At 43.4% G+C, this 21956-nt stretch overlaps 4 protein-coding genes across 11 annotated transcripts; 3 read left to right on the top strand and 1 right to left on the bottom strand.

Moving 5' to 3' along the window:
- Window positions 1-51: 51 nt before the first annotated feature.
- LOC100647432 (synaptotagmin-2) lies at window positions 52-5713 on the bottom strand. 3 transcript variants are annotated; one of them, XM_012314897.3, is made up of 9 exons: window positions 5386-5713; window positions 2873-2992; window positions 2645-2736; window positions 2426-2557; window positions 1892-2089; window positions 1476-1628; window positions 1268-1388; window positions 1020-1192; window positions 52-950 (listed from the first exon to the last, which is right to left on the bottom strand). In XM_012314897.3, the coding sequence occupies exons 1-9, from the start codon at window positions 5561-5563 to the stop codon at window positions 744-746; spliced, it is 1374 nt and encodes a 457-aa protein (XP_012170287.1). In that variant the 5' UTR covers window positions 5564-5713; the 3' UTR covers window positions 52-743. The 3 variants fall into 3 exon arrangements, with proteins under 3 accessions (XP_012170287.1, XP_003399735.1, XP_012170292.1); XM_003399687.4 differs by lacking the exon at window positions 5386-5713 and adding an exon at window positions 4492-4630; XM_012314902.2 differs by lacking the exons at window positions 2873-2992; window positions 5386-5713 and adding an exon at window positions 4492-4630.
- On the top strand, window positions 3154-10392 carry LOC100647547. 5 transcript variants are annotated; one of them, XM_020865808.2, is made up of 6 exons: window positions 3154-3171; window positions 8445-8601; window positions 8834-8914; window positions 9179-9306; window positions 9400-9558; window positions 9669-10392. In XM_020865808.2, exons 2-6 carry the CDS (start codon window positions 8544-8546, stop codon window positions 9903-9905), a joined length of 663 nt encoding a protein of 220 aa, XP_020721467.2. In that variant the 5' UTR covers window positions 3154-3171; window positions 8445-8543; the 3' UTR covers window positions 9906-10392. The 5 variants fall into 5 exon arrangements, with proteins under 5 accessions (XP_020721467.2, XP_048266666.1, XP_012170293.2 ...); XM_048410709.1 differs by lacking the exon at window positions 3154-3171 and adding an exon at window positions 4565-4703; XM_012314903.3 differs by lacking the exon at window positions 3154-3171 and adding an exon at window positions 6048-6233.
- A 273-nt stretch (window positions 10393-10665) lies between these two features.
- On the top strand, window positions 10666-14264 carry LOC100647748 (coatomer subunit gamma). Its single transcript, XM_003399690.4, has 6 exons — window positions 10666-10824; window positions 11101-12205; window positions 12286-12865; window positions 12940-13256; window positions 13329-13527; window positions 13673-14264. Exons 1-6 carry the CDS (start codon window positions 10785-10787, stop codon window positions 14057-14059), a joined length of 2628 nt encoding a protein of 875 aa, XP_003399738.2. The 5' UTR covers window positions 10666-10784; the 3' UTR covers window positions 14060-14264.
- Window positions 14265-14798: 534 nt separating this feature from the next.
- Window positions 14799-21934, top strand: LOC100647870 (venom carboxylesterase-6). 2 transcript variants are annotated; one of them, XM_003399691.4, is made up of 9 exons: window positions 14799-14956; window positions 15353-15632; window positions 16446-16741; window positions 16820-17019; window positions 17715-17911; window positions 19988-20153; window positions 20292-20482; window positions 21259-21545; window positions 21658-21934. In XM_003399691.4, the coding sequence occupies exons 2-9, from the start codon at window positions 15429-15431 to the stop codon at window positions 21854-21856; spliced, it is 1740 nt and encodes a 579-aa protein (XP_003399739.1). In that variant the 5' UTR covers window positions 14799-14956; window positions 15353-15428; the 3' UTR covers window positions 21857-21934. The 2 variants fall into 2 exon arrangements, with proteins under 2 accessions (XP_003399739.1, XP_020721358.1); XM_020865699.2 differs by having other exon boundaries at window positions 14837-15023.
- Window positions 21935-21956: the final 22 nt, after the last annotated feature.

Raw genomic sequence — 21956 nt, 5'->3', positions numbered from 1 at the left:
ATTAAATGGAAATCGAAAGAGACGGTTTAACCGATAATTATACAAAACGTGTAACGGTTATGAACATATCTAGTACTATTTATTTCGTTACATTTTAAATAAGATTCGATATATTAACAAAGTACCACAAATATTTATAACATTTACAATTTTCGCGATCTTTGGTTGCACTTTTAAACGTATATATATTTATCGTATATATTATCAAATTGCAAAATAAATATAGAAATATATTTTACACGTTTACGTGTATATGTATAACGTACGATATAACGTTATTGCCCAAAATATACTATATCTACGGAAACCGATAAATATTACTCGAGCGCTAAGAATTTACATCTTCGAAAAACAAAAAGGAGATAATAAAAGATGGAAAATTCAGATAGTTTCGAATAAACTGCTCGGACAAAGTATCTTTACGTGATTCTTTTTTTCGGCATAAATGTACCTCTGCAAACTTTAGTCGTCTACCGACTATGGCACTGCTTAACCGTTTATTTATTTAACGCAAGTGTCTTTGTCTCTGACCTGGGAAAAACGTTTATGGGAAGATACGATATCAGAACATCGTCCCTTTGCGTCATTCGAAGGTAAACGCATAGGATGATCGTGCAAATATACTTTCGTATTGCGTTATCAAATTTCTTTAAATAGTAACAGCAGCATGCACGTTTATAGACAATTTGAGCAATAACGTTGGATTATCCACATTCCGTATTACCGTTGTTGTCCTTCGGTCCTTATTTCAATACGTGCCATACGGTAACTAGCTTTCTAGGATTTTGAAGCACGGAGAACCAGTGTAGCCTTTCTGTCGACCCCCTGACTCCTTTTCCAAGCGCAACTTTACCGATGGAAGTGTCTTTCGATTTTTGAATCGACGTTATCGAATCCTCGCTGTCACTCGGATGCTCTATGGTGCTGGCGGCAGGCTCGGCAGGCGCGGCCTAAAATATTTCCCAGTTACGCGACTTTTCGTTCCCAAACTGTAAATTGTCGTCGAAATTGATACGCACTTTGCCGCGCAATACCACGAGAAATTGCACTATGTCTAATTGATTGTACGATACGTCGAACGTCAGTGTTTCGTTGAACTCCGAGTGCGAATTCGCAAGGACGAATCGGGTCTTCTTCTTTTTCATTCGTTGGCCTGTCCTTCCATTGAGCATCAATATCCTGACGTAAAAACCTGGAAACAACGAGCAGCGATAACAAAGTACGAAGAAAAAACGAAGATGCGAGTAAGTTTACGTGCGGCGCTTACTAAAGTCGTTTAAACACGACACCGGTGGAGTAAACTTCACGTCGCGTACTTTCATTACGTTTATAGTCAGTCTCTGCGCTGTGGGTAAGTAACTAATAGCTAATAAAATGTTTCCAAGCGCCTGCAACATGTAACAAAGAACGTCGTGTAAGCGAAGAGGAATCGAAGAAGGTGAAATCGAAACGTTCGATATATTTTACGCCAGTACCAAATTGGACTGCTTCATTCTGAAGTTGAACATATGAATCTCCGGACTCTGTAGAACGTGCCTCGCCTCCTTCAGCGACACCCTCAGCGTGCTCAGCTCCGTGTCGTTGGCGTATCTGTCGCGATCGTACGCCGCAAAATCGAGAATCCATTCCTAAAAAGGAAAAAACGATCGTGTTATGTAGCGAACGCAGCGAACACTTGCAGAGAAATAGAGAAACGCGTTCGATCTTCGCGGCCCGTTTTCTTCGCGCAAAATTACATATTCGACGTCGATACGTTTGTTTAAACCTTCGTTCGTTATGTAAAATATACTTTGTTCGAGCGAGTTTCACGGTAGATGCGTTTGACGAGTGACGTGTTTTTTCACCTTGAGTCGAAACAACGATAGGATACGCGCGATAAAAACGTACGTACCTTAACTTCGTGAGGTTTTACGTTCGCTACGACGAACGTTTCCTTGAAAACGGGGCTCGCCGTGTGCCTGACACCCCTCGTGCGGAAACTGTGTAATTTCTGTCGGTTCCTGTGATTCCACGATTGTTTCGTTATGTTCAGAGCCACGTACGGTTCCAAGGTGCAGTTGTATTGCTTCGGAGGAAGGCCGGATAACGCCTGCACACGGTGCAACGGTTAAACTTTCTTCTTTCGTTCAAGAAGATGTCGCGAGTCGATTAATCTCGCGATTATCCGTCTTTCTTTCGATACGAAGCGAGCTACCGCGCGTTTTGCCCGTCGCTAGAGATTCGTTAGTTCGTTCGTTGTTAACACGGCCTTTAGAACTGTACGTATAGACACAGCTGATGAAATATCGAGCAACGTCGGAGAAGTGAAACGAAACGAACCCGAGGCCGTTGAACGTCGCGAGTCCTTAGAGATTCATAACTCGATTTCCATTCTGACGAGAAAGTAGGCACAAAGGAGAATCGGATGAAAGGAAAGCGTTTATACCTCGATACCAATAACGAGTTTGCCGGTAATAGTTTCGTCGCAGGGCGGCAAGTACTGCAGGCTTATCGTCAGTTCGGTCGGGAATTCCTTTTGCTTCCTCTCGGCTTTCTGCTTATCCTTTTGCACCAAATTCTGCAACGTAACACGCGCCAATGGATCAACAAGGCAGCACGATCTCGGCTAATTAAAATGAAAATCAGCACGGTTAACGGAGCTCACCAGGGTGGACGAAGTATCGGTGCAACCGAATTGAGCGTTGTTGGAATTCCAGGAATTGGCCTCGATCGGGCTGGCGTTCTCGTCGATCGTACCTGTGCAAAAATTGATCGACGTGTTGTTAGCCAGGTTGAAAGAAGAAGAAGAAGAAGCAGAAGAAGAAGAAGAAGAGGTAAGAATCGGACAACAGACTGATAGAGGAAACGGATAAGAAACGCAATCGAAAGGTACCGTTGCTGCTGCCTTCGTACAGGCTACCCAATCTCCATGACCTGTAGCTGACATCGTTCAACTTGACGTTTTCATTCTGTTTGCTCTTGACACGCAACGGCACACTTTTTGCTTCTCTCTCTGCAAAGAATTATTCTCCGCTTTGATTATGCAATTTGTAAACAGCCGCGATTGCTCGCCGCTAATTGCGCTTTGGTTAACGTACACGTAGCGGACCGAGTGCCGATTTCTAAAACGTTCGAACGACGAGCATTCTAGGATTCGAAACGTTTAACATGGTGAATAAACGCGTGTGAAAGGTAAAAGCTGGTTAATTTTGCGATTAAAAAGCGGAGTACTCGACATTTTTAATTGGCAAGTTCATCGAACTTGTAACCACGATTTAGGTGACGCGACACTATTTGTCGGAGAGAAAAAAGATACTCGTCTGATGGAAGAATTTATCGAATTCTCGCGTTGCCTTGTGAATGGGCGTTTTCATAGCGGCGCTATCGAAGACCTGTGTGCAGTTAGTTCGCAGGATGACATACCTAATTACGTAACGTCGCGGAGGAAACGAAGGAAACGTCGTCGTTTGCATGTGTGTATAAATATAACTGTGCGAACAATGGCGTAATGTATCAACCGCCGCGAATACACACGATTCGCGATTCACCATGCAGGAATTTAAGCTTCCTTCCTTTCAGCCAAATAGTCCGTTCTTCGTTGGATAAATGTCGCTTCGAATAAAGGAATCGCGCTCCTCATACGGCCGAATAATTTTATAACCGGCGTGGCGACACGTACTAGCTGAAACGAACGCTATAAAAACGAAGGCAGGAGAAACGATCTACGATAAGTTTCGTGACCGATCCGCGCGTTCTTGTCATTTTAGTTTTTACGTAAACGCGTGCGAAGAATCTCCGTTCCACATAGCAATTGAAACGCGTCGAGCAGCGTTCCGCGAGTGGACAAACGCGAGCATCCGGTAAACCGAGCGATCGTCGGCGTATTAGCGAGCAGAGGCTCGAAGGCCCTTTGGCTCGAAAGGTATCAAAAGCGAGGCGTACGCGCGATTATTTTTCCCGGCACGCGTTTCATGTACAAGCACGTGTGCGCGGAAGCAGAGCTCGCGGACGTGCCGAGAAAATGAAATACCAGTGGCTTGGCTTAGTCGCCAGACGTTTAATCAACGCTAAGCACCGACACCAATTGCCTGGCCGCCAGTTCGGACAGCCGACAAAACGATGCGCTGTGTCGCGCTACATCCTCGTTTCGTAAACTCGGCGTATTCGTGCGATAAAGCAAACGATCACCCGACCACGGACGGCTCGTCGAACCACGTCGCTTCGCTAGATCGACGTTCGAATCGGAGATGGAACGCGTGGCGAAAATAAAGTACGCTCTAATAAATTGATAAATTTCGATGAACGAAACGTGTCGGTATTCGAGTAGCTCCGCTGCAGCGACGAAGCGAACAACTTCCAAACAAGCGGCCCTCGAGTGGAATTTAAGAAACTTTGCAACTTGTCGCTTTAATCGGGAGCGCGATACTCGAGCGTATGGATCGAAGCTCGTAAGAATGGCAATGTTTGAGGTGATAACGCGATACGCGTTTGGGCGTAAACGGCAGGGCTTACTTCTTTTCACGCATTCGTATCCAAGGCATCCTGGCGTGAGAAAACAGGCGATCACGAGCAAGAGAAGGACGATGGCCAGCGCTGCTACTACGACGATAAGAATTCGGCCCCATGGGCCAAAAAGATCACCGTGCACCATTCACTAGAAACGTTTCAAGATTACTACGGATCGATGTTAACGACAAACGATCGATGATCGATCGGAAACGCCGGTTAGTCGGCTTTCTAGTTTCACCGTTTTACGGTTTACTTCGTCCCGATCCGGTTGACTACGTTACCGAAATTATTCCCAAACGTTTATCCGAGACGGTGTGTTTCTGGCGGTGGACGCGGAGAGCAGGAAAATTACTCGCGTGTCGCGTCACGTTCCGTACATCTGTCGCGCGATTCTCGCGTCGGAGGAAAGAGAAGAAAGAAGTCGCGTTGAATGCGCGCAGAAAACACTTGTGCTTTTCGCGCTCGTTTCTAACCGCTCGAGAAAAATGAGAGGAAGCTTCCGACGTGGAGGAGCACGTCGAGCCGAATGCAGCCACCGTCGCTTCGATCTTTTTCCTCTTTATTCGAGTTGCACTCGCGTGCCGGGATAAAGCGCTGGTCGGAGGAAACTCACGCACACCGAGCGCACCGTGCGAGAAAACCGCGTACAGATACATGGCGTATACCGGGCGAATTAAGCGTTTGTCTCGAGTCGCTTTTCAGCCGAGCAACGTCGCGAGGAACGTTATCGGCGATTCCATGTTCTCCTTCCTCCCGGATATTACGTATCCTTCCTGTCGAACGTAAGACGCTCGATCGAAGCGAAGCCGAACGTTCGCCCGTCGTCGCGATAAAAGTTTCTCGGTATTTCCTGCGAATCGCCGAATTTCTCGACAAATTCCTCAGGACGATACTCACTCGGCCAAGACAGCGTCCCACGACCAGAGGATGTTTCGCGGTTTCGCGCGATCGGACGGCATTCGCGAGTCGTCGACGAAACGACGACGAAACAGGCCGAAAGAACGAATCGATCGCGGTGACTTGGTGCGCGATCGTCAACTACCGGTGAACGACGAACGTAAGTACGCGGCTGCATAGAAGGAAGAACGAGTAACGCGCTATCTACGCGCCCCTCTCCCCAGCTTCGACGACTCTACTCTACCTACCTCCGCCGCGACCGCGGCCGGTAGCCGCCGGTGCGCGACTTACGTTAACGCATACAAAATGTACGAGCGATCGGAAAACGTGGTTCGATCTCGATTCGATCGACGATTCGATCGCCGGCAGACTCTCGGCGCTGTACACGATCCTCGTCCGAGTTCCTCCGAGTCGAATGCCTTTAAACGCGCCAACGTCCGAGTCACCAAGACGATTTCACGGACTCATCGGCTAATCTTTCGTTTAAATACACGATTTACGTAACCGTTACGTGTCCTTACGAATCGCTCGGAGCTAATGAATTTGCGAATACGATACGAACCGTCCTGTGCAGATTTTCTCGCCACCGCGTCGCGTCCACGGTTTTCTAAACGAGACTCGATCGCGCGAAAAGCAAACAAAGAATTTGATCCTTGGTTGGCATTTTACCGTAACACGCCGTTATGCGCGGGCAAACCTGAACGCTCAACGAGGAAACTGTGGGTTACGACTGATAACGCGCGCGCTATCGCGCCTGTGTTCGCCTTGCCTATCAACAGGACCGATGATAGAGCGCGCCCATAGACAATGCCACGGTGCATATTTTTCAACGGAACGTCGTCAGTTACGTACGTATTACGTCGTATGTACGCATTTGCATTGTACGGTAAGCTTCGACGAACGTTCACGGTCTCCTGAAAAGTTTGAATTCGATCCACCGATTCAAACGCCGCGTCGAATAAATCGATTTACGCGCCAGGTAAATTGCGACGGAAGGAACGTTGATAGATCGTTCGCATACGCGTTCCCTTCTGACAACAAATTATCCGCTGTTTGACAAACTGTTCTCCGTGATAACGAATGGCTCGTGGTAATGGTACGAGCGACTTAAAACACCTGTATAGTGGAACAGAAAGTTTCACAGGTACGTCGCTCGATCGTTACAAACTGCGCAACGATCGCTCCTTTACCTCGCCGACCATCGAAATACGACAAATCGTCGAGAGCAACGTCGCTCAAAGAGACGAAGATTCTTCTCTTTTCAAAATCTTTCCAAACGATTCTTTACTCTTCTCTCGTGTATACGATTGCCAAGTAAAGTTCAACCAGTTGCGTCGCTAAAGCGATGCTTTTTACCGGATATTGGTATCGTTGAAATTATTAGATGTACAAAGAGAGAAACGCGTGGATAAATTGTAAGGTAGAAAATATATTTTAATACAGAAGTTTAAGTACAAGTAGGAACATAATTTGAGCTGGTCCAGTGTTACTCTATAACTGAAAAGCCCGAAGCCAACGTCGCCTGTCTACTGTTTATGGTCTGCCTTGGTCCCAGTCTTTTGTCCATACGCTGTCGATGGCTCGAGAAAACTAAAAAGACCAGATGTAGAGTTTTCTTGGAAGTGGTGACCACTTCGACAGGTGTTTTCTTCTCCGCTTTTCGCGTTGCTCTTCGCGTCGACGAACGTCTCGGTTTCGAGAAAACGGATCGGTATTACGAGATTATTGCGCGCGAGTCTCAATGTCGCTATTCTTCAATGAAACATACCGCTGGCGCATTGCGCAATCGGATTGCGTAAAATTCATCGATATCTCGCTGGGCGAGAGAATGCCGGACCGTGTGACACGACGGATAAGGTGAAAAAGGTAAGGGGACGGTGGTTCGCTATTTCGGATGGTATTCGACGAAAAGGTAGTGGAGCGAATACGAGGAACAGGATAGTGGTTTCTATGGCTGCTATTGAAAATGACACCGATCGACCAGGTAGTTTCACTTTCCAGCGAATATATAATTTCCCTGCTTTTCCGGGTAAATTCTCGAACGACGGGGAATCTCGAGTCGCTGCGGGCTTTCGCGTGCCTCCGGGGAATCTATCGCATCGTCGTTTCGCGTAAACACGACGCGCGCCGAAAATTACCATTTAACGCGTTACGACAATTTCGCGAGAATCTTTTACATAATTTTACGTAACGCCACGTGGAGTCGGTCGAGGTTTCGTCGATCGAAAAAACGAATAGTCGCGATAACGAAGCGCGTGCGAGTAGCGCAAACGGCCGTCTTATTTGAATAAAAGTGCGCGCAAGCACCGATTCTTCGAAAACTCGATACTTTACCTTCCATTCGAACGAACTCGAAAAATCCATCGTGTTTCCGTAAAGTGGAGTTCGAATTGGGAAAATGATGTTCGTCGAATCGGTGGGTGCTCGAAGAGAGAAAGAAAAAATTCGGGGCAAATGACACGCGTCGCGCCGAAAAGTTAAACGGGCGCGCTCCCATGGAGGAAGGGGCAGACAACGAGGAAACGGAGAGAGAGTTCATCCCCGATCGATCGACGGTCGTTCGGACACGGTGACCTCGATCCTCGATCCGACGTCTCCTTTCACTCGAGCACTTCTTTCGAGAGCTCTTTCTCGCACCGGCGCTGCCAAGGAACGTGATTGCATTCTATCGCGTTCGCTGGAGTACGCAGGCTCGACATCGTGTTACCTGCCAGACCGACGTTTAGATTTCACTTTCATGTAAGTACCATCGATCGCGCGTCTAGTCGAACAACGTTTTCCCGGTCTTCGAGAGCCGTTGAATCGGCCAACGTCTTCGCGTTCTTCCCTTCTGCTTCGATTCCCTTCGATTTCCAATTGCCCGTATTCCGACAAGAATATCGAACTCGTACGATTTGCCTGGGAAAATCTGTGCAACGTCGTCGTCCGACGTTTAACGTTTGTTCGCGCGCTGTTGGCGTTTTGTCTCGCCGCGTAAAGAGTACAAAGCGCGACGAGATTAACGTTCGTCGGTGAAAAAGGTCGGCAGGATGGTTCGTGATCGACGATTTTAATTACAGAAGATCGGCGGCAGGAAAGTCGATCGATATCCGCACGCTCGAACAAGGATCGCACGCGTACTGCGAGTATACGAGAGGAAGATCTGTTTGATGTAAACGATGTGGAGCACGAAGGACATCCTAGCGAAGCTGTGTATCCTGCTGCTTCTTTGCGAACGTAAGTGTCGATTCCTACGCATACGCGTGTCGTACGTGCCGCGTCCTTCGCCTACTTACGACGAATTGCCCCGAATGTCGCAAACATCCTCGATCATAGTCCGCTTGACTGGCGCAAAAACATCTTTACGAGCGAGACGGTCGATATGAAAAGATCCTTATAGAATAATTGGATTGCAAGAATGGGATGAAGGAAGCAATTGTGCGATAACGTGGTTGTTACTGGTTTTCAGACGCAACGTGTTTCGTTATTCCGGAGGAATTGCCCACCATACTTTCGCTCATCTACTCCAATATCCCACCAATAAAGAAAGGTAACCCCGGTGATTGCGTAAAAAAGGTAAACGTGTAATTGTCCGTGTCAGAGTTTGCCGAAATATCACGATAAAATCCAATGCTTCGATACGCATGAAAAAAAAAAAAAAGAAACGTTTTGTCGCGTGACGCGAACGCGCGAGGTACTTTCACTGGTCGCGCGTGTTTCGCCTTTTCAAGGCGCGCCTGTGCGCGACCGGTTCGAACCGAATCGACGCGAGAAGAACAATTCCGGCTAATCGGGCGCACGATTCTCGCGACAGGTACCGACTCGAGGATAGGCGTTGGTTTCCGGCTTGGCGAACACGCGGACTTCCAGATGCTGTTTGAGTTGGGACCGCAAACGGAAACCGAGCCCATTAGCAATGCCGACTCGAAGAGACGTCGAGACGTGAGTACCTTGGTAGAAACGATCTTCTAATCGCGTAATCGGCGTTTTCTTTGCTGAACGTGAGTCGCGATGATGTTGATGCGTTCTAAACAGGCGATGTTCGGCGCGGCGATGAGAGGAGAGCTCGGATCGCTGGCTCAGGCAGTGGCCAAGTACCAGTTGGAGCGCAAATTACAGAAGGAATTGGATAGATCAAAGAAGACGGAGAAGAAGTCAAACGCAGTGACTACGCCAGGAAACGACGACAAAAACGTAATATTAGCTAATTGCTTGTTCTTGTCGACCGCGATACAACTCGGTCGTTATCTTTCGCAGAAATATGAAAATAAAATGTAACGACCGTTTTTTCCCGTTTCTATCAGACTGTCGCCAGCGAATGGCTAAACAAGTGGAGCAAGGATATGGGCAAGTCGTCAGAGGATCGATCGTCCTCGGAAGACGTTTCGGCTGAGAAGAACGTGTCGACGCCCGCGAAAATTCAAATCGTACAAAGGATAAGACAAAGTTCGCAATCGAATGACAAGAGAAATACGATTTCCGACTTGAAACAATTGTACAAATCGCAGACTGATACGGACATAGAGAAGAGAATTACCTAATCGTGATACGTTAATCGTTAGTAAGGTACGTTCGTCGTGGATTTTGTAGATAGTTCGTTCGTTAACTATATATATATATACATATACGGTGAAAGTAATGAAGCGGGAAAGAAGATTAAATCGATTTAATATGGTTTTTACGTGCCAAAGAACATTGTACTTGCTATTACCAGTTGCAGGGAAAGCGCGTCAAATTGTAGAAACTTTTGTTCTTCCGACGGATAATTTGGTAATATAGAAATACCGACGGGACGCGACTTTGGCGTACAAACGAGAATACAATACACACGAGACGAATACAAACGAGACGAAGCTTCGTTAAATCGGTTTCGCTACGCGTAACGCCACCTATGTGTTCGTTCTTGCGCCGATTCGACAAAATTTAAAGTTGTGGTTGTTGTATGGGGAATAAGATTTTATATACGAGATCGTTATTTGTATACCGCTCTATGAAATTGTGCTAAAAAATAGAGTAAAATACTATTTGCGTTTTGCGTTCTTTTATTTCTTTCCTTTAAAATCGATTCGATTGCTGCTTCTTGACCTCCTTCGAGAGCTTTCGTTTCAATTTATCTTTTTAAATTTATTTTTTACAAATCGAATCTGATGGTAACAGATCCATTTTACATTTTTAAACGCGTCGAATAATTCGCTTGGTTCTTGATTTTGTACAGCGATTTCCGCCTGTTTTACCTCGAAGGAGTACGATCTTATCGACGGTAGATATTACTTATCGTCTAACTGCGACGTCTAAAGTACACGTCTAGCTTCGACTTTTCGCCGTTACAATATGGCGGAGGTCATTCTTATGGCTCCCATGTGAAAGAATCGAGGTGACGTGTCTCCTGTTTTCCGATTTTTTGACAGTGGTTTTACAAAATGAACGCTTTTAAACGTGATAAGAAGGAGGAAGAAGATGGTAATCATAAATAAACATCCTTCCCTTCGTACTATTATAAGTTCAAGTTTTTATGTGAAATTAAACGGATAGGTTTTATTCTTGTGACAGTTATTTGTAAACAGATTTAGGCTACTACTCGTCGTGGAAGATAATTTTTCCTCAATGAATTCTTTTGTTTCACGTAACTTGATTTTTATTCTTTTGAAATAGACGTTTATACGTACTTTTCGAATAAGTAATTCATGTACGATGAACGTTTCTGTATACCTGCTTATGCGATTCTTGTGTTAATAGGTGGGGGAAATCCTTTCCAAAACCTAGAAAAGACAACCGTTCTTCAGGAAGCTCGTACCTTCAACGACACTCCAGTTAACCCAAGAAAATGCGCGCACATTCTAACCAAAATCTTATACCTACTGAACCAAGGAGAACAGTTGGGTACGATGGAAGCAACAGAAGCATTTTTTGCCATGACCAAATTGTTTCAGTCCAGGGACGTTGTCCTGAGAAGATTGGTCTATCTAGGTATCAAGGAACTGAGTTCTCTGGCAGAAGATGTGATTATAGTTACTTCCAGTTTAACCAAGGATATGACCGGGAAAGAAGATTTGTACAGAGCTGCTGCGATAAGAGCTTTATGTACCATCACTGACAGTGGAATGCTAGCAGCTATCGAACGTTATATGAAACAAGCTATAGTGGATCGTTCTCCTGCTGTTTCCAGCGCGGCTCTAGTTTCCTCTTTGCACTTGACCAAAGTCTCTGGAGATGTAGCACGTAGATGGGCAAACGAAGCTCAGGAAGCTTTAAATTCTAATAACGTGATGGTTCAGTACCATGCCCTTGGTGTCTTGTATCAAGCGCGTAAAGCAGATAAACATGCTGTGATTAAATTAGTCGCCAAGCTTATGAGAACAAGTCCAAAAAGCCCATACGCAGCCTGTATGTTAATTAGAATGGCGTGTAAATTATTAGACGAAGTCGATAAAGGAGAAGAACTATTGGGATTTATAGAAACTTGTTTACGTCATAAATCAGAGATGGTGGTATATGAAGCGGCACATGCCTTGATCAATCTTGGAAGAAATTGCACGAAAGAGATAACGCCTGCTATTAGTGTCCTCCAATTATTCTGTGGATCTCAGAAACCAGCTTTGAGATTCGCCGCTGTTAGAACCTTGAATAAAGTTGCCATGTCTCATCCAACGGCAGTTACCGCGTGCAACTTAGATTTAGAGAACTTAATTACCGATTCGAACAGATCTATCGCTACGTTGGCAATTACTACCCTATTAAAAACTGGAGCGGAAAGTTCGGTTGATCGATTGATGAAACAAATTGCTACCTTTGTGTCTGAAATTTCAGACGAATTTAAGGTCGTAGTTGTACAAGCCATAAGGTAACGTTATAGTTATTTTCAATTAGTTTTACTTGTATAGACAAAAATTATATTACATACTTCTTTCGTCCTTTCTATAGAGCTCTATGTCAAAAGTTCCCTCGGAAACATACTGTTTTGATGAACTTTCTCTCTGCTATGCTAAGAGACGAGGGAGGACTCGAATACAAAGCAGCAATTGCAGATACGATAATAGCTGTTATGGAAGTAAATGCCGATGCGAAAGAAGCCGGCTTGGCTCATCTCTGCGAATTTATCGAAGATTGCGAGCATAACTCGCTCGCCGTTCGCATTCTTCACTTACTTGGTCAGGAAGGGCCAACTTCGAAACAACCATCTCGATATATTCGCTTCATTTACAATCGCGTGATTCTGGAAAGTGCCAGCGTTCGTGCAGCCGCGGTTACCGCGTTAGCACGTTTTGCAGCAGCATGTCCTCTGTTACTACCAAACGTGCTAGTTCTTCTGTCCCGCTGTCAATTGGATTCGGATGACGAAGTCCGCGATCGTGCAGCCTATTATTGCACTATTCTACAGGAACAAAACGAACCAACTATTTTGCCTTTGATACAACCTCCTCTCCTCTCCGTACCCAGTTTGGAAAGAGCTTTGCGAAATTATATGCAAACATCGATGGACGAACCATTCGACATCTCGCAGGTAATTAATCGAAACTTTGAAATTTCCGAAATTCAAAAGCTTTCTAGTCTAATCGATCGATGTTCGCGTTACAGGTTCCACCAGCGCAAACGGCCGAAGAACCAACACAAGTAGAACTACATACTACTGTGAAACAACAACCTCGATTAACGCGCGAGGAGAGCTTCATGGAAAAATTATTACAGATACCACATTTGGCTAACATTATTCGTGATTCTCCGTTGCTTAAGTCTTCGCCTGTCTCTGAATTAACAGAGTCGGAAACGGAATATAACGTTAAATGCATTAAGCACACGTTCGCGGAATTCCTTATTTTGCAATTCGATTGTGTAAATACTCTTCCCGATCAATTACTCGAGGATGTAAGAGTAGCTGTCGACGCACCTGAAGGGTAATTATATTGGAGTATATTCTTTTTTAAGATATCTCATCTTCCGAAAGACGATATTTTCTCTGCTTTTAGCTATATGATCGTGAGCGAAGTTCTATGTCCTCGTCTACCTTACAACGAGCTTGGTACAACATATACAGTATTAAAATATCCAGAAGACATTTATGCCAGTGTCGCTACTATTCCTACAACTCTGCGATTCATAGCTCGTGATTGCGACCCTGCGACGGGTGTTCCAGATGCCGATCAAGGATACAACGATGAATACATGGTGCATAGTTTCTCCTTATCTATAATTACAATTACAATACAGGAAAACCAAGGGCATTCTTATTAACGTTGTATTAAATTTTATTTGCTCTTTATACGATAAGTTTGGCACTTGTTTATTAAAGAAAAACAATTGTTATTTCTAGTTAGAGGATTTGGAGGTGACGTTGGCTGATCAAGTTCTAGGAACCGGAAACAGAGTATTAGATTTCCATGCTGCGTGGGAGGCAGCGACTTCGGCAGGATTCACTAGGCTGGAAGAAACATTTGCTTTAGGCTCATCGGTGAACAGTTTGGAAGGAGCGATTCAAAGTCTCACGGGATTTTTGGGCTTGGATGCCGTAGATCGAACCAATCGAGTACAATCTGGTGCTGCTACGCATACTTTATTATTGAGTGGCATCTTCAGAGGAGCGAAAGAAATCCTTGCTCGAGCAAGATTAGCGATATCGGACAGTCAAGTAACAATGCAACTTACCGTACGCTGTCAAGATGTAAACGTTGCCGAGTTAATTATTTCTTCTGTAGGGTAAACTGTTTCCATTAGATCGATTATACGCGTATCACGTATCGATGGATTAATCTCATAAAAGCCGATGTTCTGTACTAGAAACTTTTTATTTTGAATATTACAAATACGATGCTATAAGTAAATATGTTACAAAATGGGGCTATTGTTAAATCCCTATTTCTATGTAATACTTTGTACATACAATTATAAAACGATTCTCTAAATAATTACGATTTTTATTCCATATTAATATGCAACGCTTCTTTAGCTGCGTTATATTTAGATCTACTATCGTCGTTAATACCAAGTATAATTTATAGTTTCTTGTTTCTTTAGTATTTTTCTCGGCCATTCTTTCCTTGTACGTACAGTTACGTACAAACCTTAACGAAAACGGATAATTAACTTTGAAAAAGATACAACCAGTAATTAAAAAGGAAAATACTAAACAATACGAATATATTTATTGTTACTTTCGATAGACCCAACGCAATCTTGCAAATAAACGCAGATATTGTCTGAAAGTGTTATGCAACGCATAAAGGAGGGGAGGCCTCCTTTTGCCTTTGTGCTATCCCGTTTATCATTTTCAAGTTATGGTTTTGTAGATAGTCCGTATATATTATCTCCGATGTTAACAAAAAGGCCGCGGAGTAACTTTAAATATTCAAGAAACATATATTACCAATTCCAGTGAAACAACAGGAAATATCACTAATGACTAAGATACGTATGATCGTGTGAGTGTCGAAGAGTGCGTCCCAACATGATCGAACTAACGAGCAGAGGAACGACTCTCACCTGAAACAGTCGTAATTTTGCCTTCGTGAATCGTACACGCGTTTCACTCCGATCGTATTTAACGTTAAAACAAACTCAGTTGCTTATACAACGAACGAAAAATCACCTATTTACGATCGTACGTATACAATATTTGTCCAGTAATTAGAAGCATTTTCAAAATAAAAGGACAGCGCCACTCATTAGTAAGAAATCTGTTCGACTAATAATAGAGCGATTCGTTCGGGATATTTGCTTCGCGTCAATTATCGCGTGTCATTGATTCGCTCGAGTCATTAGCCATCCGTCGTATCGTTAATTATTAATTAGATTAATCGAGTAGCCTTCTCGTAGCGACTATACCCATGGGACGTTTGATCCAGTATTTTCCAGGGTATAATTAGAAGTAAAAATTGCCGACTATTACAGAAGTCATTATATTCATCACGGTTATTATCATCTATACGTATAATCGCTGATTCGTAATCGCTTCTACTTTCCCCTTCTTTTTTTTTTTTTTTTTCTTTTTTTGTAGCACATCGATAGGGAGAGTTTGATACAAAAGCAGCAGCACACACGGTGCTCGCCCGATTCTTTCGGTCAATTTTGAGATGACGAGATATCTGAGAGGCCTGTTGATATTCTGTTTGGTGTGCGTTTGCTTGTTCGAGTTTATCGCAGCGAACGCACCGCTGGTAAAAGTAAAGAATGGCACGTTGTCGGGTCTGTTTATGAGAACAAGGAAGGGCAGGGAATTCGCCGGATTTCGGGGCATACCGTATGCGCTTCCACCTGTTCAAGAACTCAGATTTCAGGTAAGTCGCATATCTCTAAAGGCGAAACTCCAAAGGCGTTTTTTTACGATGATTTTGGATCTTATTTAAGAGTCTTGCGAATTTAGTCGGTCGATTATTATGGTTTTTCAATTAGAAGAACCACACGTTGTAGAAAATCCTGCTATACGTTTCAGTACCTTGTGCTTTACCACTTAACGTGAATCCATAAATTAATCATAAACTTGAAAAGATTTTCCCGGTACATGTAGCCGCACGTACCATCGAATTATATAAAGGATTTCCTAATACCACGATATTTTCCTTGATAGCATAATTCGATGAAATGTGTTTGGAATAAATAATAATACGAGAATTCTGCTCGTCAGAGCCAAGTGTTGCAGCGGAAAATCAAAGAATTCTCGACATTCGACCGTAACGTGTCGAGCAAAGATATCGAACGAGTAGTTTCTTTTTTTTTTTTATTATCAATAAACTACAAACCTATTTTCATTTATTTATCTAAGCTTGTAATTGTACGATTAGATAGGCAATTTAATTTAAATAAACAATTTTCGCTAGTTTTTACGAACTCTCGGCGCCTTAGTTCAGTATTTATTTATGCAGATCGAATTGATTTATGTCACGCCTTAAACGGTTAAGGTTTATATCGTAATTTATTTAAAAAAGAACTGATATTTTTATATACCGTTAAACTATCAATCCTCGTTACCAACGATAATAAAGCTGGATAAGTTGAGAATTTGTTCATCTCTCGTAGTAAAGAAGGATAATTATAATAGCCAGGGGTGGCGTAGTTTAACAACAACGTGCGTCTGTTCGTTTGGTTTGTAGGCTCCAAAACCGGCAGCTGCCTGGGATGGAATACGATCGGCTAAAGACGACGCCAACATATGTATTCAAAGAAATATCTTCACCTACGACGATGAGATCGTCGGTGACGAGGATTGTCTTTATCTGAACGTCTACACGCCGAAGCTGCCCACTGCGGAAGACAAATTAAAGGGAGGATATCCGGTTATGATTTGGCTGCATGGTGGCGGATGGGTCTGTGGCGCTGGTCATTCCGACTATTATCATCCTAAATTCTTATTGGATCACGATGTGATTCTCGTGGCCGTAAACTACAGGTGAAACGATTTATCGATGTCGAACGATGCCAACGTGTTTACTAACGTTCGTGAAATATTTCTAAAAATCTACGATAGGCTCGGGCCAATAGGATTCTTGAGCACGGAGGATCTGGTATGTCCTGGAAATAATGGATTAAAGGATCAGGCAATGTCCATTCGTTGGGTACACGAGAATATAGCCGCCTTTGGTGGTGATCCGAATCGTGTGACCATTTTCGGGGAAAGCGCTGGTGGTGCAAGTGCCCATTATCACATGATGAGCGATTTGTCGAAAGGTGAGCCCGTATTCTTCGTTCTGCCTTGCCGAGTATAGGTACATTTCGAATTCGATACATTCGCCCTTTCACGAATTTGGCGGTTACGCACATTTTAATCCTCGGAAAGATCATATCGATCTTCGATAAACTGTAAAACATACGACTGAAACTGGTAAGAAAAGAAGAACTGCAAGTGTGGGGTACTAGCGTATCCTATTGCAAGTTTCGAGCTAGGCTACGTAACGGTAACGAAACGTAGCGTTGCAACGCGACAGTAATAAAATTCACGGTAAGTTCCGAAATTGCGTAACGAACGATGCACGACAAGCTGAAAAGAAGTAACGCGTGCAAAGCGTTCCTAGTTCTGAATGTTTTCACGCTTCGTAATCTCTGGTGCGTTGTTCGTCGCACACAATTCTCTTGTTCGAACAAGTATCGAATACGAAGTTTCATAAGAAAAATAGCGGCGATCGTGCATAATTAAAAGTCCAGATTCCCATGCCAAGCACTCATCTTGAATATCAAATTGCAACGTTCGAGCGCAGAGAATCGATAGGAAAAGATGCCAGATTATTTACACGCTGTAAAGTAATCCTATTATTCATTCAACGTCACGTTCACGGTTAACAATGAAAATTATGTAATTACATTTGTTTGTAAAAGGCATTGTCGCCACTTACGCAAAACATATATATAACATTTGTACGAAACAGGACTTTTCCATCGTGCTATCTCGCAAAGCGGTACCGGCGACTGTCGTTGGGCCGTGGCAAAACCCGGTTCGGCGAGAAAGAGGGCCACGAAGTTGGCCGAACTTCTGGCTTGCCCTTCGAAAGACTCGAAGCAGCTCGTCGATTGCCTGCGTACGAAAGATGCCATCGAACTTATCGCAACCGATCGAGCTTTTCAAGTAAGTAGTATTATCTCGTTCCCCGCTGCTTTAGGAGATTCCGTCTTTCTAGGAGGAGAGAAAGGGAAGCTATACGACGATGTTCGTTAATTTCAGACGCGCATAACCGGTAAAGTACGATACATCCTTGACGATATCGTTCCATAATAGCGTAGAATCGTAAAATTATAAAAACGAGATAACGGGAAGCTGAAATATTGGAAACGATTACGGTCTACTATCGACTTTCGAAAAAATAGTAAAAGTTGAAGTCATTTAATATAGCGGAGATCGTTTCGACGATCGTTTCGTGTTGAGGTCTTCGAAGAAATAGCAACGTAGGACGATTCGATACGAACGCCGAGTCATGGGATGAAGAAAGCAACAAAGAGAAATACGTCTGATATATAATTTCGTAAATTATAGATTACGTTTCGTGACCAATCACTTTTTTTCTACGACTAACGAGACTATCCCGCGTGAAACAAAGTCTTAACGCTAGAATTTAACACTGAGCGTTTAAAATTCTATACGAAGAGAAACATGTTCGTAGATTGAATTCTATTATATAAGTTTACGTTATTCGCGCAATTAATATTTGCGGCTCGCTAAGTGAAACAAGGTAAAAAGGCAACCGTGTGACTTCATAGCGTATACCGGTACCTTCGTGATACGATACATCGAGCTACTGTACTTCCAGCTGGATGTTTATGCGCCGCAAATCAATCTTCTCGATACAGTTGCATTTGTGTTTGCAAATCTCGAGAGAATTTTTCCATTTGAAATTTGTTTTCGTCGTTATCGATGTAGATCAGTTATGAAATCAAGCAACATGACGAGAACTGGTTACGTCGGGAAATTGAGAAATACGTTGTGCGAAATAGAAAAGAAACGCACGTCGCCCGTACATATTAAATATTTAACGTGACAGTTCTAACTTGTGGAAAACCAGTTCCTGCGTTTTCTAACGTATCATGCATGCCCGGTAACCACTCGTGTCTACATGTCAGGATAGCAACGAAAATCAATGTCCGATGTAAATTCCTAGTCGATATGTTTATTGGCGTTGAGTAAATATGAAAGGTAACGAGAGAACTTCGATCGGAAAAATATAAATCTAAAATATAAAATATAAAATATAAATCATAAATCGGAGAATAAATATCTAAACGGGTTTCTCAGAGATTCGAATTATGCTTGAATTTTGAACGTACGAATATTCCATTCTCCCTGACCTTTGCACATACTATGAAAATTAACATTTTAAATTATTCTGTCCTTCGCGTCTGTCCTTCGGCAAATTTCGTTTAATTTTTAAGATATTGATAAAAAAAATTGAAAATATCACACAGCGTATTTTTACAACAGCGGATGCATCAGTATTGGCCGCTGGCCACTTATCTGACCACTTCTCTGTTTATACACGAGAGCCGCGGGCGAGCTTAAAGACCCTGTGCTCAGCGTGTGCACGCGAGACTGCCGCAAACATGTGTCGTAACTTGTAACACGAGCGAAAGCGAATATCATCGATTTTTCCGATTTTTCGATCACTCTATTTCGTAAAATAGTATCAATCCGTCGTTCTATTATATTTCTGATTAATTCGTTATTATTTCGCGCAAACGTTGCTCGTAAACGGAAGATAAACGAACGGCAGCCGATATCGACGCATGCTCGCTTCTATCGAGTTGGCAACTAAGTGATTGCAGATTTTGTCAATACTATCTAACGAGCAAATCCGCAATCGCTTAGTCGCCAACCCCGTATAAGTAGAATTCAATGCATAGTGTCGCAAGGTTCTCGCGCGTATCTCGCAATCCACCAGTTGCGTATAAGAAAATGTAGAAGAGAAAGTTCGAAATGTTCTACGACGTAGCCGAAAATCATGGAAATCAAAGGGTAAGCAGCGTTTCTACAGCTTCGTTCGAGTTATCGTGGTGTATATGGAGAACGGTGAAAGCGAGGATCTGACAAAATCTATGTATAGCATCCGTGTCACAAAATCTAGAATAACGTTGTAAGAAAATTTTAGGAACCGAATTTTGAGAATCGATATACGGACATTGTAAAAATCGACTGTTTCTATTTCTCCGTTAGGAATTTTCTTACTGTCCGGCGATACCCTTCAAACCTGTGATCGAACCCGTTCACCCTGGTGCATTCATAACGGAAGATCCCGTAGTTATGTCGAGGAATGGCCGCTTGTCAGACATTCCGTGGATGACAGGAATTATGTCCGAGGAAGGATCGCTCCTAGTACCAGGTATTTTCGGACTAAGCGCACGACTCGTTTTCTCTCGTTCCATGTTACATCCTTAACGTTATTTCCCTTCGTGAAACTTTACGACCGGTATAATTGCTTGTTTTCTTTTTCTTTTCTTTTTTTTTTCTTTTTCATTAGGATTGTACGGACGAAACAACGGAGAATTGGTCGAGAGGCTGAACAAGAATTTCTTGGATCTCGCTCCGATGACGTTACTGTTCGACGAAACGTGCCGTAAAGGCGAAGAAAAACGCGTGGCCACCGAAATCCGCAAGTTTTATTTCGACCAGGCTGCCATTGACAATTCCACGCGATTCCAGCTGATCAACGTGAGTTCGCCGCGAAACTTACGCATTCGGATAAAGTAGAATTTGCGACGAAGTTGTCGAACAAATACGTTGTCGTTCTGAACAATTTTCTCCTAGACGTATAACGAGTGATCGATTTTACTTTCAAAGTTACACGAAAACAAACATGTTGGATATCATAACGTCCGTGCGATGCTGTCAACACGTTGTGTACTCGTGAATTTTGACAACGTTTTTTTTTTTATATTTGTATCTGTATAAATTATGAAAAAAGGCGATAAAAATTCCAGTCGTTGAATTTCAAATACGAAGAAGTAGGTAGCGACTCGCTTAAAACACTTGCCGATAACGATACGACTACATCGACGCACCTACAATTTTGACACAGGCGAGCGCGCACACAGACGAAATGCAACATTTAATCTTCAACTTTGTATAAAGTACAAAAAATTGTTCAGAATTCGGTGACCGATGTTATTTAACGTTAATCGCCAACTCCATCAAAGTTGTTATTTTTCCATCGGTATTGGCGATTAACTCGTCTCTTGATATATTTGCCGCTCCGCAATCATCGACGTATGCAGCTACGTTGCGGCGAATTTTTATTGCCGCGACGAAGGCCACTGGATACGTCGCGGTACGAAGATGCGGATATCGTAGCAGCTACGATCTTCGTTCGAGTCGAAGTAGATTTGGCAAATCCTTCGACCGATACGTTTGTAATTTCCTACGATTAATTTCGGGCCAAGCGATAAGTTGCTGTTGTTGCTCGTCGTAATCGTTCGAATATTTTGCAGATGTTCAGCGACGCTTGGTTCACTCACGCGTCTCGCATTTCGGTGCGCAACTATCTGGAGAAGCAGTCTTCTCCCGTGTATTATTACTATCTATCGTACAGAGGAAGCGCGTCGTTCAGCAGGATATTTGGCGATATTAACAATAATTACGGAGTATCGCACGCCGACGAACTTCAGTACCTGTTTCCTGTCGGAGAACAATTATTCAAGGATATACCGCTGAGCGAGAAGGACCTCGAGATGGTGGACGTTCTCACGAGCCTTTGGTACAACTTTGCAAACTCCGGGTAAGTATTTCCGATACGATCGCACGATAGAAACAATTTGTCGGTTATCTGTTGGATCGTTGTTTGGAAGATGCGACGATATCGAGCGCTGAGAGACTAATTAATATCGTAGAAATCCTACGCCGGAAGTGTCGAAGCAGATACCAATCAAATGGAAACCGGTTAGAACGCAGAATCTCGAGTATCTTCACATAGGTCAAGAGGACATTCGGATGTCGGAGAATCTTCTGCGGGAGAGAATAGACTTCTGGCAAACTTTACCTATACGACCGGATTTTGAAACCCAACGTCAATGGAAAGACGAATTGTAAAAAAATTTGTGCGCGTTGTGGAGAATCGTAAAATTGAACGCCCACCGGATGCAGTACGATATAAATTGTATCTCTGTCCTCGGCTACTTTTAAAAATCAC

Source organism: Bombus terrestris, chromosome 12 (assembly GCF_910591885.1).
Source record: "Bombus terrestris chromosome 12, iyBomTerr1.2, whole genome shotgun sequence".
Lineage (NCBI taxonomy): Eukaryota > Metazoa > Arthropoda > Insecta > Hymenoptera > Apidae > Bombus > Bombus terrestris.
The sequence above is the reverse complement of the archived record's forward strand: the minus strand, read 5'-3'. Positions and strand labels throughout refer to the sequence as shown.

Bases quoted from the DNA above. Each gene is read 5' to 3' on its own strand.
- LOC100647432 (XM_012314897.3), bottom strand. From the start codon at position 5,563: ATGCAGCCGCGTACTTACGTTCGTCGTTCACCGGTAGTTGACGATCGC. The intron at 2,993-5,385 runs GTGAGTATCGTC...AATTCTTTGCAG, and splicing joins TGGGACGCTGTCTTGGCCGA to AGAGAGAAGCAAAAAGTGTG. The intron at 1,629-1,891 runs GTACGTACGTTT...TTTCCTTTTTAG, and splicing joins TAAAACCTCACGAAGTTAAG to GAATGGATTCTCGATTTTGC.
- LOC100647547 (XM_020865808.2), top strand. From the start codon at position 8,544: ATGTGGAGCACGAAGGACATCCTAGCGAAGCTGTGTATCCTGCTGCTT. The intron at 8,915-9,178 runs GTAACCCCGGTG...TTCTCGCGACAG, and splicing joins TATCCCACCAATAAAGAAAG to GTACCGACTCGAGGATAGGC. The intron at 9,307-9,399 runs GTGAGTACCTTG...CGTTCTAAACAG, and splicing joins ACTCGAAGAGACGTCGAGAC to GCGATGTTCGGCGCGGCGAT.
- LOC100647748 (XM_003399690.4), top strand. From the start codon at position 10,785: ATGAACGCTTTTAAACGTGATAAGAAGGAGGAAGAAGATG. The intron at 10,825-11,100 runs GTAATCATAAAT...TTGTGTTAATAG, and splicing joins TAAGAAGGAGGAAGAAGATG to GTGGGGGAAATCCTTTCCAA. The intron at 13,528-13,672 runs GTGCATAGTTTC...TGTTATTTCTAG, and splicing joins GATACAACGATGAATACATG to TTAGAGGATTTGGAGGTGAC.
- LOC100647870 (XM_003399691.4), top strand. From the start codon at position 15,429: ATGACGAGATATCTGAGAGGCCTGTTGATATTCTGTTTGGTGTGCGTT. The intron at 20,483-21,258 runs GTGAGTTCGCCG...AATATTTTGCAG, and splicing joins CGCGATTCCAGCTGATCAAC to ATGTTCAGCGACGCTTGGTT. The intron at 21,546-21,657 runs GTAAGTATTTCC...TTAATATCGTAG, and splicing joins TACAACTTTGCAAACTCCGG to AAATCCTACGCCGGAAGTGT.